Raw genomic sequence first — 17,946 nt, forward strand, 5'->3', positions numbered from 1 at the left:
TTATATCCACACAAAAATGTCTGGATAGAGATTTGGAAGCAAATAATTCTGAAGTTTCATCAAGGTTATAAATTTATTAAAACCACAGAATACCCTTTCAGCCCTTTTTAAAAGCACATAAAATGTTTGGAGAAGACCAATTGGTATTATTCTCAAAAAGTAGTAGAGGCATTTCTTCTAGTTAGTGTTATACTTTGAAGAAACTGAAATGTGGTCATTTTTTTAGTTCTTTTAGTCAAACAGTGAGAACTAGATTAAGGAGATGTTGCTCAGAAGTTATGGTGAGGCTTTCTTGAAAAGAAAAATATTGTGTTGCATGCAGTGTTTGAAAGAGAATAACCTTACAACACTCCAGATTTGCTATAAACTACATTTGTAATTGGTGATTTTGCACTGAATTATGGATAATCAGAAATTATCACTTCATGGTATATAAAATCCAACAGAATAAAGACAACAAAAGGAAAGTTTAGTCCCTCACTTTCTGTAAAATAGTTACAATTACACTATCCCAACTTGCTTCCTTCTACTCTCTTTTTCTTCCATTCTCTTCCTTCCATTTCTCTTTTAAAGATGATCTATTAAATTATCTTAAGGCAGGCTGCCATGTAATTTTCCTTCCCCATACCTCCATTTCAGAAAAACCATGTTTTTAGTTTTTAGCTAATAATAATTTTCTGCTTTGTGCATTCCTGTCAGACACTCAGAGGAATGATAATACAATCCAAGACTCCTGAAATACAAAATGTGCATCTAAAGTATGAGACATATTCTACCAGATATGTCATAATCAATGTCATTAGTTGTAGTCACTCTTTGACTAATAATCTCACTTACGTTTTTATGTAAAATAATCCTAGAAACCAGACAAATAAATAATTTGTAATCTGCTGTTTCTTTTTGCCTTTGCTATAGCTTGTGTACAGTGGATATAGCAAAGAAACCCTAAGACAGAGAGAACTTCAGCTAAGTGTACTCAGTGCAGAATCTCTGCGGGAGAATTTTTTCTTGGGTGGAATAACCCTGCCTTTGAAAGATTTCAACTTAAGCAAAGAGACAGTTAAGTGGTATCAGCTGACTGCAGCAACCTATTTGTAAGCTAGTGAATTTCTGAGCTTTGGAAGCAAGAATAGTTATAAACATGTGCAGACACACGTGAACTTTGTATAATATTTTTATACTGGACAGAAATTATAAAGTAAATGTACTTGCTGCATTTCAACACATCTGTTGGACCAACAGTTAGTTAACTTTTATGAATTTGTTGACTCCATTGCTGTTTTAAAGTCATTGTATAGAATGCTGTAAATCCTAAACTTAATATATAATAAGTCCTGAAAAAGACTTTGAGTTGGTGAAGGAGTTAATCCTTTCTTGAGTAATAGCTTTAGTGTGGTCTGATAGTATTGTCAGTTCAACCATCTATTTTGCATTGTTTCTTACACAGACATAGCATGTTTGTTTTCCTGTTTTGCACCTTTTACAGCCTTTACCACTGTGTATGTTCACAAACACCAAAGGAGAGGAAAGGTGCAGGGTGTTACCATAAAATGCAGCTGCTATTCACAGGGCTGAAAAGCAAAGCACAAGTAATAAATAGTTGTGTTAAGAACTACTAAGTAGTTGATAGAAGTAGGGGAAAATAACATTGCTTTTTATTATTCACGTCTTTAAAACCTTTTTCAGAATAAGTGCCAATCACTGAAGTTGTAAATAATGGTGCCTTAACTTCATATGCTTCTCTGGCACTTCATTCTGAGTTTTTTCCTGACTTAATAGTAAGTAGTTTTGACTCCCTTTTTACTAAAGACAAGAAATTAATGTAAATTTACTAATGCTTTTCCCACAGATAGATCATTTTCTGTACTTCAGATGTGTGACTTATTAGTTATTTAAACATCAGCCATTTGTTTTATGTTTTCGTTGCGCAGTAACTGAATGAGAGTAATCAACATAGATGTACACTATATTCCATCATTCCATTATAATCCTACATTTATTCCCAGGAGGGTGAACTGAAGTTTGGTAATTTTACCTCCATATATCTATACTCCACCCCTCATTAAACGAGAGAAAATATTCCCTCAAGTGTCCATTCCTGTTCGGTAGAAGAACTCCATGAGTAGGGCAGACTCTTCACAAGAGGCCCAGGACAAGAACTCTAGGGTCCAGACTAAATTTTAATGTAGACCTTTATGGCACAGTTTGTCTTGTACACTGTCTTACTTACCTTTGTAAACATTTTACATTCGCATGAATTACTTTCCTTAATATAATGAGATTTAGAATCATAAGGGACATGATTGAAATCATTCTATAGTAACCATTAAGAACAGGGTTCACTTTTATTATTCATTCAACTTCACACATAATTTTGTGTTTAGTTTGGATAAATAGGTATATATAATATTAATTCTCATGGCTAGAATAGGTATTCACTTTTAAGTGGTAAGAGACTGTAGCAATCTAGTTGCTGTGAGATAACTGACAAAATATTCAATGAAAAATACCAAGAAAGGAAGGACAATCTCCGATTCAGTTGCCCAGAACAGAATTTTTATTAACTGTGCAAATGTTTAATGTAAATGGTGATACCTGCAGAGCAGACAAAGAAGAGTTGAGAATGTATCAGTGGGACAGGTTAAAAAAAAAACTTGAAATTTTTGGTGCCTAACACTAATGGTCCACTTGTAGGAAACCCCGTATGATATATGAATGTCTTTTTTTATATTAAAATGTGTTGTCTATTTAATAAGTTAATTAAAAGGCAGATCAAAACACCGCTGTTTATTTGCTTTTTCCACATACAGTTAACATTTCCTTAAAGTGTGTAAGTAGCTTTGCAAATGTGAAGAAGTACTAGATATTTTCACTTGTTTTTAAGACCTAATTCCATTCCATGAATTGTCACTTAGCCACTGTTAAAAAAAAAAAGGAAAAAAAGAAAAAAAAGTACTGTCTTGGTAAAAGGTCACTGTTACTTGGACTCAGTGTATACTGCCTGTTTGCAATCTGTTATAGCAGTGTCTTTTATACAAATAGTAGAGTTAGAAAATGTGATGTCACTTTCCAATTACAAGAAATATGGACTTCTTAACCAAAAATGTATATTACACACTCTGTATAGTTAACCAGAGTTCAAAACAAGTGGTAATCTTTCTCTTAATTTAACTCATTATGTGCCTTCTTTGGTCATTAAAAAAACACACGTTAAATATATTTTAAATATAAGTTATTTCTTTGTGAACGCTAATCTTCAGCCCTTACCAAAAACAAACAAAAAATGACAGAGGCGCCTCTTTGCACTACTTACTATCAGTAAATTTTTTAATTTTTTTTAAACACTTTTTAAAGCTTGCATTAAAGTAAATCTGAAACAAAAGTTTAAACAAACTAGCCAAGACACTAATTTTTATATATAATCACAGTGTTTTATACCTATCTTTACTGAGTAAAAATAGTTATGCTTAAGTCGTACACCAAAAGAATTTTTTACCCTCGCAGTGTTTTGGGATTTGAAAATAATGGTTTACTCGAAGAACCTATTATTTTCTCTACTGAGGAACCCAATGTAGAACTTGCACTGATGTTTTTATTACTGCCTTTATAAGAATCTGTAGGTATCTAAATGTTAAGGCATGTATGATCTTTGATAAAGTATTCTTTCATCTTTTCAAATTAATGTTGTGTAAAAGTTTCAATATCTTGCCTTAAATTGGTTGACTGTTCTTTCTAGGATTCATGTGGCATTTAAAAAAGAAAACATTAAATTTGATACTTAGACTTCAGATCAAAAAGGAATCAAGCCCCACTACCATAATCCATGGATTTACTTACATGCTGTTTGACTAGCAATGCAAATATGAATAAATATGGCAGTTAGTCTCATCTGTAAGAACCAAATACTTTAATTATGTTAAGGTAGTTAATAAAGATGTATAATATTTTTATTAATACCTTGAATATATTCAGTGGATTGAATGTGACTTCATAACTGTACTACAATTGTATTAAAATATTTCTGGAACAAAGGAACTCTGCTATCATTTCTTTTTTTTTTTAAGATTTTTTTTTGATGTGGACCATTTTTAAAGTCTTTATGGAATTTGTTACATTATTGCTTCTGTTTTATGTTTTGGTTTTTTGGCCGCGAGGCATGTGGGATATTGGCTCCCTGACCAGGGATCAAACCCACACCCCCTGCATTGGAAGGCAAAGTCTTAACCACTGGACCACCAGGGAAGTCCCCATGCTATGATTTCTTTCCTCATCCACATATTAACATTTTTGGTTCAAAACTCTGGTATGAGCTCACTGTTGCTATTCTTTGCATCCAACCCAGGAGTTTATTAGATTCAGATAATCCTGAATTTCAGAACTGCCCTGTGATCTGCCCCTAAAAATGTCCAAATAGAGTGTCTGACTTCTAAGTGTGGTTCGTGGAAGGTCTGGATTGCCACTTTGTTAGAGCCCCATCACCATTTCATAGAAGTGAAATGCTTCTGTGAGTACGGTCCCTGGCCTTTGGTAATTTACTTAAATATTAACTATGTCTATAGCATGGCTATTACTATACTATCTTCAGAACAGACAATGTAGACTCTTAATACCATACTTCCATCCTGGAATGATACCAGTGAGGTTGTGGTTCTCTGATCCTAGAGATAACATGTAAAAGGGCCAGAGACCATGAAAGAGCAATAACTTAATTAGAGCCAGTTTCTTTGGTTGATAAACTCAGTTTGTGTCAGAAACAAAACAACTTTATTTTACCCTTACTGTGTTGAAACACTTTATCACGCAAATTTTAGACAAAGTTAGACAACAGTATAATGAACTCCATGAATGAATCCTGTCACACACCTTTAACAATTATTACCTTAGGGCTAATTTTGTTTGATCTATATTAATGATGATGTGCCTAGGTGTAGTTATCTTTATTTTTTTCTATTTAGGATTCTTAAGTCTATGGATCAGTAACTTTCTTCAGTTCTGAATAATTTATTGTGACTTCTTTTCCAATTCACTACTTCTCTCTTCGACTGTTTAACCCATTCATTGAGTTTTTAATTTGGGTTATTGTATTTTTCACTTCTATTTGGGTTTTTTTTGTTTGTTTATTTGAATCATGATCCAGAAAAGACACAAGACTGCCAGGATCAGTGTGGAACGAATAGTTCTTTTTTCAACAAATGGGGCTGAGACAATTAGGTAACCACATGCAAAAAAGTGAAATAGGACTCTTACAACATATACAAAAATCAATTCAAAATGGATCAAAGACCTAAACATAACTAAAATTATAAAATTCTTAGAAGAAAACATAAGTGTACATCTTTGTAACCTAGAATTAGACAGGGTTTCTTATGTCACAAAAAGCACAAGCAACAAAAGAAAAATAGATTGGTTTTCATCAAAATTACAAACTGTGCATCAAGGACACTTAATAAAGTAAAAAGACAACTCACAGGATTGGAGAGAATATTCACATATACCTGATAAGGACCTGGTATCTGGAATACATAAAGCGCTCTTAAAATTCAAGAGAAAGCAAACTCACTTTTTAAATGGGCAAAGGACTTTTGAACAGACGTTTTTCCAGAATGGCCGACAATCACATGAAAAGATGCTCAATATCTCAGTCATTACGGAAATACAAAACTACATTGAGATACCAATTCACACCCACTAGGATAGCTAGAATTTAAAAAGTTAAGTGTTTGTGAGGATGTGGAGAAATTGGTGCCCTCGTACACTGCTAGTAGGAATGTAAAATGGTGCCAGCTGCTGTGGAAAACACTGTCAGTTCTCAAAAAGTTAAACATAGCTTCCCCGGTGGTGCAGTGGTTAAGAATCCACCTGCCAACGCAGGGGACACGGGTTCGACCCCTGGTCCAGGAAGATCCCACATGCCGTGGAGCAACTAATTCCGTGTGCCACAACTACTAAGCCTGTGCTCTACAGCCCGTGAGCTACAACTACTGGAGCCCACGTGCCACAATTACTGAAGCCCACGCGCGTAGAGCCCGTGCTCTACCACAAGAGAAGTCACTGCAATGAGAAGCCCGCGCACTGCAAGGAAGAGTAGCCCCCACTCGCCGCAACTAGAGAAAGCCCGCGCGCAGCAACGAAGACCCAACGCAGCCAAAAATACATACATACAAACATAGTTACCCCTATGACCCAGCAATTCATATGGTATGTAATCTCCAAGAGAACTGAAAACAGGTACTCAAATACTTGTGCACAAATGTTCATAGCAGCATTATTCATAGTGGTCAAAAAGTAGAAACAAGCCAAATATCCATCAACTGATGAATGGATAAAACAAAATGGTATATCCCTATGATGAAATATTATTCAGCCATTAAAAGATATGGAGCATTGATACATACTACAATATGGATGAACCTTGAAAACATGCTAATGGAAGAAACAACATACAAAAAGCCACATACTGTATGATTTAATTTATATGAAAAGTCCAGAATAGGCAAATCCAAGGAGACAAAGCAGATTAGTGGTTGCCAGGGACTGTGGGGGACGGGATACTGAAGAGTGAAAGAACAGAAAGCTTTTTTTAGATTTATTTTTTATTGAAGTATAGTTGAATTACAATGTTGTTATTGATGTACAGCAAAGTGACTCAGTTATACATGTATATATATTCTTTTTCATATTCTTTTCCATTATAGTTTATCACAGGATATTGACTATAGTTCCCTGTGCTATACAGTAGGACCTTGTTGTTTATCCATTCTATATATACCAGTTTGCATCTGTTAATCCCAAACTCCCACTCCTATCCCCTGCCTTGGCAGCCACCAGTCTATTCTCTGTGTCCCTGATTCTGTTTCATAGATAGGTTAATTTGTGTCATATTTTAGATTCCACATATAAGTGATATATGGTATTTGTCTAGAATAGAAAGCTTTTTTAAAAAAATTATTTTTTTTTGGCTGCGTTGGGTCTTCGTTGCTGTGCGCTGGCTCTTCTCTGGTTGCAGCGAGCGGGGTCTACTCTTAGTTGCGGTGTGCGGGCTTCTCATTGCGGTGGCTTCTCTTGTTGCAGAGCACAGGCTCTAGGTGCGCAGGCTTCAGTAGCTGTAGCACACGGGCTCTAGAGCGCAGACTCAGTAGTTGTGGCGCATGGGCTTAGTTGCTCTGCGGCATGTGGGATCTTCCCGGACCAGGACTTGAACTCGCGTCCCCTGCATTGGCAGGTGGATTCTTAACCACTGTGCCACCAGGGAAGCCCAGAAAGCTTTTTAGTGAAAATTCCTGGAATTAGTGGTGATGGTTGCACAACACTGTAAATGTGCTAAAAGACACTGGATTATACACTTTAAAATGGTTACTCTAGTGGATTTTATGGTATGTGAATTTTACCTCAATAAAATGTTTAGAAGCTCATACAATCAATTTTTAGAAACCATTTGATCATGGAACCTCTGCCTTTAATAAATGTGTTAACACTATTTTTTTAGATCGTGAAATTATAATTTCCCCTTTTTTGTCTTTGAAAAATCAGGTTTTAATTAACAAGTTCTCCAAAAAGCATGCCACATTTAAAGGCAATAGAAGGTAAATATCATTTGATTAAAATTTATACACATCATATTTTATCTTTATTATTACTGAATATACAAACATGGCCAGATAAAGAATTGAAAACTAGTGGAGGGCTTAAACATGACTAAAACAAACAAAAAACCCTGAAACAATAGTTATAATTCCTATACCATGAATAAATATTTGAGTCAACATTCCTATATCCTTATTAGAAAAACTGTATGGTCTTTTTAACAACTAATTTTTTTAAATGATTTTTTTTTAAACCAGAGTGGTATTCTCAAAACAATCCAATACTAGTATTGGTTATATCACAGATATCCTTCAAATCATTCTACTACAAGACATAAGTGTGATAAGTTAGCGGGCTGAGGGCAAATCATTCTGGAAATGCTTGAGTACTCAAAAACCTCATGTATAACTAAGAAAGTGATTTGATCCAAATCACACAGATGTATGGTAATCCAGGTCTAGATTGCCAAATCTTACTCTTCCCACTATGCCTCCTGAAATAAAGTTTGTAGTCTACACATCTTCATGAGGAAAAAATTACTTTAGATTCATTCTTTAAAAATATTATTGACTGCCTAGTTAGGCACTGTTCTTGGTGCTGGAGGTGAAAGCAATGAACAATCTAAGAGTTCACATTTATTGGAGGCAGACAACCAAACAAACAACTAGAAAGGAAAAATGAAAGCACAAAAACAAACATACAGATCAATGGAACAGAACAGAGAGCCCAGAAATAAACCCACACACCTACAGTCAATTAATCTTCGACAAAGGAGGGAAGAATATACAATGGAGAAGAGTCTCTTCAGCAAGTGGTGCTGGGAAAGCTGGACAGCTGCATGTAAATGAATGAAGTTAGAATACACCCTCACACCGTACACAAAAGTAAACTCAAAATGGCTTAAAGACTTAATATCAGACGTGACACCATAAAACTCCCTAGAAGAGAACATACGCAAAACATTCTCTGACATAAATCATAGCAATATTTTCTTAGGTCAGTCTCCCAAGGCAATAGAAATAAACAAATGGGACCTAATCAAACATAAGCTTTTGCATAGCAAAGGAAACCATAAACCAAATCAACCAAAGACAACCTATGGGAGAAAATATTTGCAAATGATGCAGCCGACACGGGCTTAATCTCCAAAATATACAAACAGCTCATTCAACTCTAACGAAAACAAACAGTCCAATCAAAAAATGGGCAGAAGACCTAAACAGACATTTCTCCAAAGAAGACATACAGATGGCCAACAGGCACATGAAAAGATGCTCAACACCGCTAATTATTAAAGAAATGCATATTAAAACTATTAAGTATCACTTCACATCGGTTAGAATAGCCATCATCAAAAAGTCTACAAATAATACATGCTGGAGAGGGTGCGGAGAAAAGGGATTCCTCCCACACTGTTGATAGGAATGTAAATTGGTGCAGCCACTATGGAAAACAGGATGGAGGTTCCTTAAAAAATTAAAAATAGAGTTACCATGTGATCAGCAATCCCACTCCTGGGCATATATCCGGAAAAGACAAAAGCTCTAATTTGAAAAGATACACGCATCCTAATGTTCATAGTGGCACTATTTACAGTAGCCAAGACATGGAAGCAACCTAAGTGTCCATCAACAGATGAATGGATAAAGATGTTTTTATATCTATATATATATCTATATATGCAATCGAATGTTAGCCATAAAAAAGAATGAAATAATGCCATTTCAGCAACATGGATGGACCCAGAGATTATCATACTAAGTCAGACAGAAAGACAAATATTACATGGTATCACTTTTATGTGGAATCTAAAAAATAGTACAAATGAACTTATTTACAAAACAGAAACACTCACAGACATGAAAACAAACATGGTTACCAATAGCGAAGGCAGAGGGAAGGAGTATGGGATTTTAAAAATAAATAAAGGAAAATGACAGACTATATGTTATGAGGATAATCAATAGGATACTGTGTTGGGAGGGAAAAGAACTACTTTAGAGGGAATGGTTTTCCTCAGGGAGGGCCTCATTGAGATGACAGAGGCCAGGACCTGACTTCTCTGTAGTCAGTGACCCCTCCCCTGAAAGATTAGGATTAGAAATAAGAAATGTTACTCTTGGCTAGGCGGCAGCCACTACCATTACATCCAATGTAGCACTTATCACCATGGTATTGTACCGGCGAATTTTTTGTATGTATGTATTTTCTGGCTCCGCAGCGCAGCTTGTGAGATCTTAGTTCCACGACCAGGTACCAAACCCAGGCCCTTGGCAGTGAGGGGGCGGTGTCCTAACCACTGGACCACCAGGGAATTCCCCCATGTGAATGTTTTAAGGGCAGGGACAGACTCTGAGGTATCCAGAGCCAAGGCAAGGCCTGGCACTGGTGAGTGGATGAACAATTGTGTAGGGCTGAACTTCTGACGCCCAAATTCGCTGGGCGGCGGGGGCGCAGATAACGGCCTTCTTTAAGGGCGGGGACCAAGTCTACCAACCTCTGCAGCCGTATCTGTTCCATTCGCACTCCCAGTCCGGCAACCGAACCTGAACAACCTCGGCGCAAGCAGCACTTCTAATTAGCCCACAGCCCAGGCTGGAGGCGGACTCTTTTTCCCCTTCTCTAGTCTAGCACCGCCTCAAACACCGATGCATGCCGGGATGTGTAGTCCACGTTGAAGTGCTTTTCGGGATATGTAGTCATGCGGTCGCCGGGAAACACGCAGCGCAGCTCCGCCTCCTGCCGGCGAGGAAGCGAGGACGTGTGAGGTCACTTCCGGCGTGTAGGGTGGCTTCCTACGGCGCTCCCACCGTCTCCCTCCTTTTCGGTACCGCACCGTCGCCATCATGGGCCGTATGCATGCTCCCGGGTAAGCTCGGGTTTGTGAACGGGTTGCTAGGGCTGGGCCCGGGAAGGGGGGGGGAAGAGAGACTGTGGGCAGCGGGTCGAGGGGGTTAGGTTCTGGGCTGCTGTGGCAGGGATTTCCTCACCCCGAGACTGCTTCTCTCCCCAGGAAGGGCCTGTCCCAGTCGGCTCTACCTTACCGCCGCAGCGTCCCCACTGTAAGTAGCGCGCGGGGACCGGGGAGAGGCCGGGAGGGGGTGCCATTCGTTGCTTGGGGGAAGCGGCGCGGGGATGAGAACCACGTGTGCATGAGGAGCGCGGTTTGTTTTTTTTTTTTGCGGTACGCTGGCCTCTCACTGCTGCGGCCTTTCCCGTTGCGGAGCACAGGCTCCGGAACCGCAGGCTCAGCGGCCATGGCTTACGGGCCCAGCCGCTCCGCGGTATGTGGAATCCTCCCGGACCTGGGCACGAACCCGTGTCCCCTGCACCGGCAGGCGGACTCCCAACCACTGCGACACCAGGGAATCCCAGGAGCGCGGTTTTGAAGGTGGAGGGGACCGCTGTGTTTCGGTTCCATCTCTGGTTTTTCGTCTTAAAGCCGATTTCTTTACCATAAACAGTGGCTGAAGCTGACGTCTGACGACGTGAAGGAGCAGATCTACAAATTGGCCAAGAAGGGCCTGACTCCCTCGCAAATAGGTGAGTATTTTTGTTTAATGCAGCCCCTTCCGCTTGCCCTCGTGTACCTTGCTGAAGAAGACTCGGGGCAAACGTCTCACACGTGGCTTGAAAATCTTTTGCTCGTTTTCCTTGCTTTACTGTTGATGATGACCGAGGCCTAGTCTTCATTTGCTGAACTCTCAGGTTCTTACTTGGAAGGCGGTAAAGTGAGTAAAATGTGGTCCAAAATTTAATGAGTATTTTCTTTGGGCTAGGCACTCTCCTAGGTGCATGGTTCTAAGCACTTTACATATGCTGACGTTGTTTAATTCTGACAGCCATACTTTCAAATAAATACTTTCTTTATGTTAAGTTGAGGCACTGAGGCACATTGAGGAAACTGAGGCACATTGCAGCTGTGTAACGCGCCCCAAATCACACAGGTGTTAATGGAGGAATTGGGATTGGCTAGTCAGAGTGCTCATCACTTTCTCACAGTTAGATGTGGTTTGAACCTCAGCTGTGTGTGACTTTGTGCAAATGGCTTCATTCAGTGAATGTTTGCCTGCTATGTGATTCTGGATCCTGAGAATAAAGTAATCAAAAAAAGGGCAACTTAGTCTTCTGGAGTTTACAGACTAGTGGAGGTATTGCACACAATAGGAGATACATAATAGACTGTCAAGTAGTCAGATGGTGCTGTTTTGAAGAATCTCCTTGATTCCTTTGGTGGCCTGTAATGCAACAGCTGACTATGATGATGGTCTTACAACATTCGCAGTTTCCACCAGAAGGGTTTTCCTTAGTGTTGGGTAAACCTTCCTTGGCTGTCTGAGTGAGCTTTGCATGCAGTCTAATGTCGGTGTCTGATGTATAAAAGTAAGCCTTGTTTTACAGATGGGAAACTTGGAAAGTGACTTGATCTCAGAGCCTTGACGTCACATGCTTCAATTTGTATGTTTGGTGTGGGAATTTATATTATTCCCTTTTCAGGTGTAATCCTGAGAGACTCACATGGTGTTGCACAAGTACGTTTTGTGACAGGCAATAAAATCTTGAGAATTCTTAAGTCCAAAGGACTTGCTCCTGATCTTCCTGAGGATCTCTATCATTTAATTAAGAAAGCTGTTGCTGTTCGAAAGCATCTCGAGAGAAACAGAAAGGTAAGAGAAGAGGACTACTTGTACTAATTCATTTCAGTAAAATATAATGCGTGTGATTTGAATTATCCAAGGTGGGTTAGAGCACAAACAAATCACACTGTTTGCTTTGAAATAAAAGTTCCACCGGGAGAGATTTTCAGGGGGAGCTTTGGCTCCCTAAATTCCCTTAAGGACTTAATCTAGCCACATGAACCCTAGCCTGTGGTTCTGTTAAGGGACACTGGGTAATTTCTCATTAAAGTACGTGGTGTCTGTATATTCTACTGTTAAAATAGTGTTTAGTTTTGAGTGGTTTTCCTGAATTCTGTCAATTTTTATTTTTAGGATAAAGATGCCAAATTCCGTCTGATTCTGATTGAGAGCCGTATTCACCGATTGGCTCGATATTACAAGACCAAACGAGTCCTCCCCCCCAATTGGAAATAGTAAGTATTGACCCCTTTTGTTAACAAGAACAGGAGTTGGCCAGATATTAAATAGTAATAATTATAGTAAAAGGCCTGACAGTAAATGTTTTAGACTGTGGCTCTATGGTCAACTACTCTTTCAACTCTGATTATAGCAAGAAACCAGCCATAGACAATACATAAACAGGTAGACATGGCTGTGTTCCATTGAAACTTTTTACAAAGACAAAGGGCCATAATTCTGTAGACCACTGATTTAGAACACAAGCAAGCCCTTTGAATCGCTTTTAGATTGTGGGTAAAGTTTCAGTTCTTACCTCTGCTCCCAGGTGCTTATGTTGTCTTAATTTTTGCATAGATTGCTCACTATAATGACTAATTTCCAGACATTCGGAGTTTACACCAGAAAGGTTTTTCCTTATGTTGGCCAGTTCTTCTTTGGATGTCTAAGTGATCATCTTCGTATTATGCTTGATCATAATGAACTGATTCAGGAACTGAGCTGTTTGGTGCATTTATATATTTGGGGTTTATTTTAGCTGTTAGGAAATAGCTCTCACAGTTTTTGGAGATTCTTGGAATGAATTTGGAGGACTTTTATTAATCTAGCTCTTCTCATCCCCCCCCGCTTTTTTCCTTTTCAGCGAGTCATCCACAGCCTCTGCCCTGGTTGCATAAAATTGTATGTTGTACTCAAGCAATAAAATCATTGTTTAACTAGGAACATGTTTTGTATTTCTTTCCCTAAAAAAATTCAGTGGTTTGTGTGCTTATCTTTTTTGACGTGGACGTGGACGTGTGTTAGCAGAATTAGAACTGGGTGATTCCACAGGGAGCAATGAGATAGCATCTATCCGTTACATCCCTTCTCTGCTCAAACTAGTTGAGCAGTTTATAACTTCATGGTGATTTCTGTGTACAAAGTGGGTAGGTATTGGAAGAGACTAGGAGGTGGTGACTTACTGTTTTGATGTCATGGCAAAAATGTTTCTAAGTAATTTTGATACATTTGATGTATTTGAGGTAGATCTGTGATGTTACCTACATTGAAATATCAGAAATACACTTGAAAGCGTCTGGAGGGGAGGGCATCTTTAGTATGGAGGGACTTAGGAAGAAATATTTGATCCTAGTCCTGTGGGTGAGGCTTAGCTCCCTGAGCCTTGCAACTTTTGGATGGGTTAGGACAAAATTTACTTAGCTGGGTGTTGTCAGAGTATTCATTTAATTAATTCTTAAAACCTAATAAGGTACATGGGTAACCCTGTTTGAAAGAGGCAAGTCTTGAACAGCTGGAGTGAGGTGTTCAAGACTGTAAAACCAGTAAATGAGAAGCTGCATGTCTGGCTGGTTTACTCCTTCAGAATTCAGAAAATTCAAGCAAGCCATGTGTATGTACCACCTTTTTTCTAAGTGTTTATCACTTGAATAAATGTTTATTCTTTTTACTTAAGCTTTCCCTCAGCAGTAATCAAAGTTGTGGTCGAAATCACACTCTCAGGCAAAGTCCCTTGTTTTCAAGAGACCAGTATCGTAAGTAGCATTGATGTCCCTGTGGGATGATGGGCTCTGGGGGCACAGACACCTCCTTCACTTCCCTTGTTCTTCAGGACACGGCGTATATTTGCCTCCCCAGCTCTGCTGGGTATGCAGCTCTCTGTGCCCTGCTGGGTGTACAAACTGACTCAGCCCCACATCCTAATGGGCTCACAAATATGGGAAACAGGTGTGGAAATTTTACCCAATTCTTACATAGTGTTAGATGTAAGTTTCTAATCCCTGTGCTTTTATGTTCAGGTCTTAAAAGTGGGTAACTGTCATAAACCAAGAAATAAATTTACTGTAATAAGGCAAACATCTCCAAGAATGATGAACAAGTAAAACAAGGTAACAGCAAGATCTTTGCAAACCCCAGGTAAGCTAGGCAAATGTTGGGTATTGATGATTCTGGACCAAAAGCTAGTCAATAGTACATGGAACATTTGATGTTTCCAAACATCTCTAGGTTTCTTTTAATTAGGAGAAGTATTTACCTATTTATAATTTTGCCATCAAGCCAACAGAATTACTGCAAATACTAAATCGGACTACATATTGGGAGGGTTTTTAATACCTTAAAAAATAATATATTAATGTAAAAACCATCTGCAGTCCTTTAGGCAGAGGGTTCAAACTTGGCTTTCAGAAACAGCCCTGCTACTTAAAGGCCGTGTGGTTTGGGGGTCAAATCTCAAGAATCTCTAAATTACTGTGAGGATCCCATGATGTTCTTAATATGTGGCAGTAGTTAAACATTTCAGAGAAAACCTTAAGTCTCTCCAGATAACTGTTTATATAATTGCCGACACTTTTTGCACATGGGCATTATATGCTGCCTATATGATGATGATATACTGCATATATCATCCCATAATCTTTACTTGTTACAGGTTGTGGGAACTTAGTATTCCATGGACTGTACTCTAATTTGCCTTGTAGTTATCTTGAGATAAATTCCCAGAAATGGGATCTCTCGGTGTGTATATTTTATATTTTGTAAAATTGCCTTTTTTAAAAATAACATTTTATTTTGGATTACACATGGGCAAGGGGTGTGGGGTGTGTGTGTGTTTTCCACTCATTTTTTTCAGGGCTTGGGACTGCTAAAGTCTTATGCAGGATCTTAGTTGCCCAACCAAGGATTGAACCCATGCCCCCTGCATTGGGAGCACGAAGTCGTAACCACTGGACCGCTAGGGAAGTCCCCAAACTGCCTTTCAAATGTGTACTGATAAGTACCCAAAAGGTGTATGAGAATGTCATTTCTTTACATCCTTTGAAAATTGTTCTTGTTTATAAATCTTTGTTAAAAGAGACTGATATTCTGCTTTACCTCTTTGATTACTAATGAGTATCTTATGTTTACTTTTTGTGAATTGCCTATTTATGCTCTGTTTCTCTTTTGGGACATTGTTATTAATGCTTTATCATGTGTTACAAATATTTTCCCCAGTTTATTCTGTCTTTTGATCTTGTTTATGGTATTTTTGCTATAGAAGTTTTAAGAACTTTATTGATACTGTCCCTGATGTTTTTCCCTAATCATCTTTTTCTTTTTTAAATGGATTAGTCTGTTTAAATTTTTAAAAATTTTTTCTGCTTCTCCCTTTTGTTAAATATAGTATGGTCTGTCTTCATCTGTCTTCCAGACTTAGACATTTATTCTTTCTTTTCAAATAAAAGTTCCCATATGCTTTTTCTTTGTAACATCTATTTTGATGAAGTTGGAAGCAGCATATGCATGTAATTTGTCCAGATCTACCCATATGTGTGCTCGTATTATCTGAAGGTTTCCTTCAACAACTGTTCTTTTCATTTAAAAATCATCTTTTCTTCAAGTGACAGATGTTCATCTTATTATTTTTTAACTGGAAGTTATGCATATATCTGGTTTTTAAAAGTCGTGATTATTTTATGAGGCTTATAACTAAAAACAGTCCCTTCCGTTTTGCAGCCTAAAGTCTAGGGCAACCACTTGCAACTCAGCTGTTTTTTTGACGTGTAATATGCCTTCTTATTTCTAAATAACATTTTTTTTAAAAAATTGAGGTGAAATTTACATAAAACTCATCATTTAAAAGTGAACAATTCGGTGGCATCTAGGACATTGTGCAACCACCATCCTTATCTAGTTCTAAAACATATTCATCACCCCAAAATAAAACACTGTACTCATAAAGCCTCATTGTCCCCTCCCCCCAGCCCCTGGCAACCACCAATCTGCTTTCTGTTCCTAAGGGTTTACCTATTCTGGATATTTCATATAAATGGAATCATACTATGTATGGCTGGCCTTTAATGTCTGGTTTTCACTTGGCATGATGTTTTGGGAGCTCGTTCACATCGTAGCATTTATCTATGTTATTCATTTTTATGGCTGAATAATATCCCACTGTATGTATATACCATAATTTATGCATTCATCAGCTGATGGATATTTGGATTGCTTCCACCTTTTGGCTGTTTTGAATAGTGCTGTTATGAACGTTTATGTGCGTGTACTTGTTTTCAGTTCTTTTGGATGTATATGGAATTGCTCTAAGCACCATTCTTATACTGTGATTTTTTTTTTTTTTTTTTTTTTTTTTTTTTGTGGCAGTGCTGCATGGATTGCGGGATCTCAGTTCCCTGACCAGGGATTGAACCAGGCCATGGTAGTGAAAACCCGGAATCCTAACCACTAGGCCACCAGGGAACTCCCTACTATGATTTCTTGATTTTTAATTTATACCTCTTCATCTGGAATTTTCATATAATGTTTATATATAATATGTATAATTCTATACTTAACATTTCCTATAAATACATATATTTACAGAAATTGTTAGTAATTAACTTGTTCTTCCATCTGCTTAGTGTTTTGTGTTCCTATCTCTAATTCATCCCCAATTGTTGAACCATAGTTTAAATCTCAATATGTTCAATCAAGTTTACTTTTGTTCTCGTTTTTTGGTGATACCCCTCCCAGGGCACTCACCCGCTAGCTCCAACTCAGGTAAATTACTCTTCAGACCTATAGTTCTGGGGTCTCCTTTTGCCATCAATATGGGATTCTTTCTGCCACCAGTGTCAGAGTCCCGATTTCCATATCATATATCTTCCTCTTTCTTGGTTTACGCCTTCCTTTTGGTGAAACATCCTCTGGTAGCTCCCGAAGAAAGAGCTCAATCCTTGAACCTCATTTCTTCCCTGTTTATACCAACTCCGAGGTAATTTCATCGAGTTTCTAGCTTTAAATGCTCTCTTTGATGTTAAGTACACTAAAATTCCTATCTCCAGCGCAGACCTTCTCTGAACTCCAGTCTTAGATATGCAACCACCAATTCAACATCCCCACTTGGATCTCGAATACGTATGTGGACTTTATTTATTCCCAAACTGAACTCTTGACTTTTGCAGCCCAAACCTGCTCTTTCCGAAGACATTTACGTCTTAATAAATGGCAACTTGATTTCATCCTTGGACCAAAAACCTGAATCAGCCTTGCCTTTTTTTCTCTTACACCCATATGTCCACTTGGTCACCACATCCTCTTGGCTTGATCTTAACAGTGTATCCCCACATTTGATCACTTATCACCTCTACTACAAACACCCTAGTCTGAGTCACCTTCTCTTACCCTTACTATTGTAAAAGCCTCCTCCTAACTATTCTTTACCACCTGTTACTCCCCACCAAAGTTTACTGCATCCATCTAGAGTGGTCTTTTAAAATCTAAGTCACACGGTGTCCCGCATGCTTAAAAACCT

At 38.3% G+C, this 17,946-nt stretch overlaps 2 protein-coding genes across 3 annotated transcripts in view; both read left to right on the forward strand.

Annotated features, from left to right (window-relative positions):
- PIK3C2A (phosphatidylinositol-4-phosphate 3-kinase catalytic subunit type 2 alpha) overlaps positions 1 to 4,022 on the forward strand; it is a 104,636-nt gene extending 100,614 nt beyond the window's left edge. For both annotated transcript variants that reach the window (XM_030831493.2, XM_030831494.2), the window contains exon 33: positions 916 to 4,022. In XM_030831493.2, coding sequence (XP_030687353.1) covers positions 916 to 1,098 — 183 coding nt within the window. In that variant the 3' untranslated portion in view covers positions 1,099 to 4,022. The remainder of the gene's footprint in view (positions 1 to 915) is intronic.
- Positions 4,023 to 10,342: 6,320 nt separating this feature from the next.
- Positions 10,343 to 13,382, forward strand: RPS13 (ribosomal protein S13). The gene is made up of 6 exons (XM_030831501.2): positions 10,343 to 10,453; positions 10,598 to 10,646; positions 11,049 to 11,127; positions 12,082 to 12,251; positions 12,576 to 12,676; positions 13,303 to 13,382. Exons 1-6 carry the CDS (start codon positions 10,431 to 10,433, stop codon positions 13,334 to 13,336), a joined length of 456 nt encoding a protein of 151 aa, XP_030687361.1. The 5' UTR covers positions 10,343 to 10,430; the 3' UTR covers positions 13,337 to 13,382.
- The last annotated feature ends 4,564 nt before the right edge of the window (positions 13,383 to 17,946 follow it).

Source organism: Globicephala melas, chromosome 8 (genome assembly GCF_963455315.2).
Source record: "Globicephala melas chromosome 8, mGloMel1.2, whole genome shotgun sequence".
NCBI lineage: Eukaryota > Metazoa > Chordata > Mammalia > Artiodactyla > Delphinidae > Globicephala > Globicephala melas.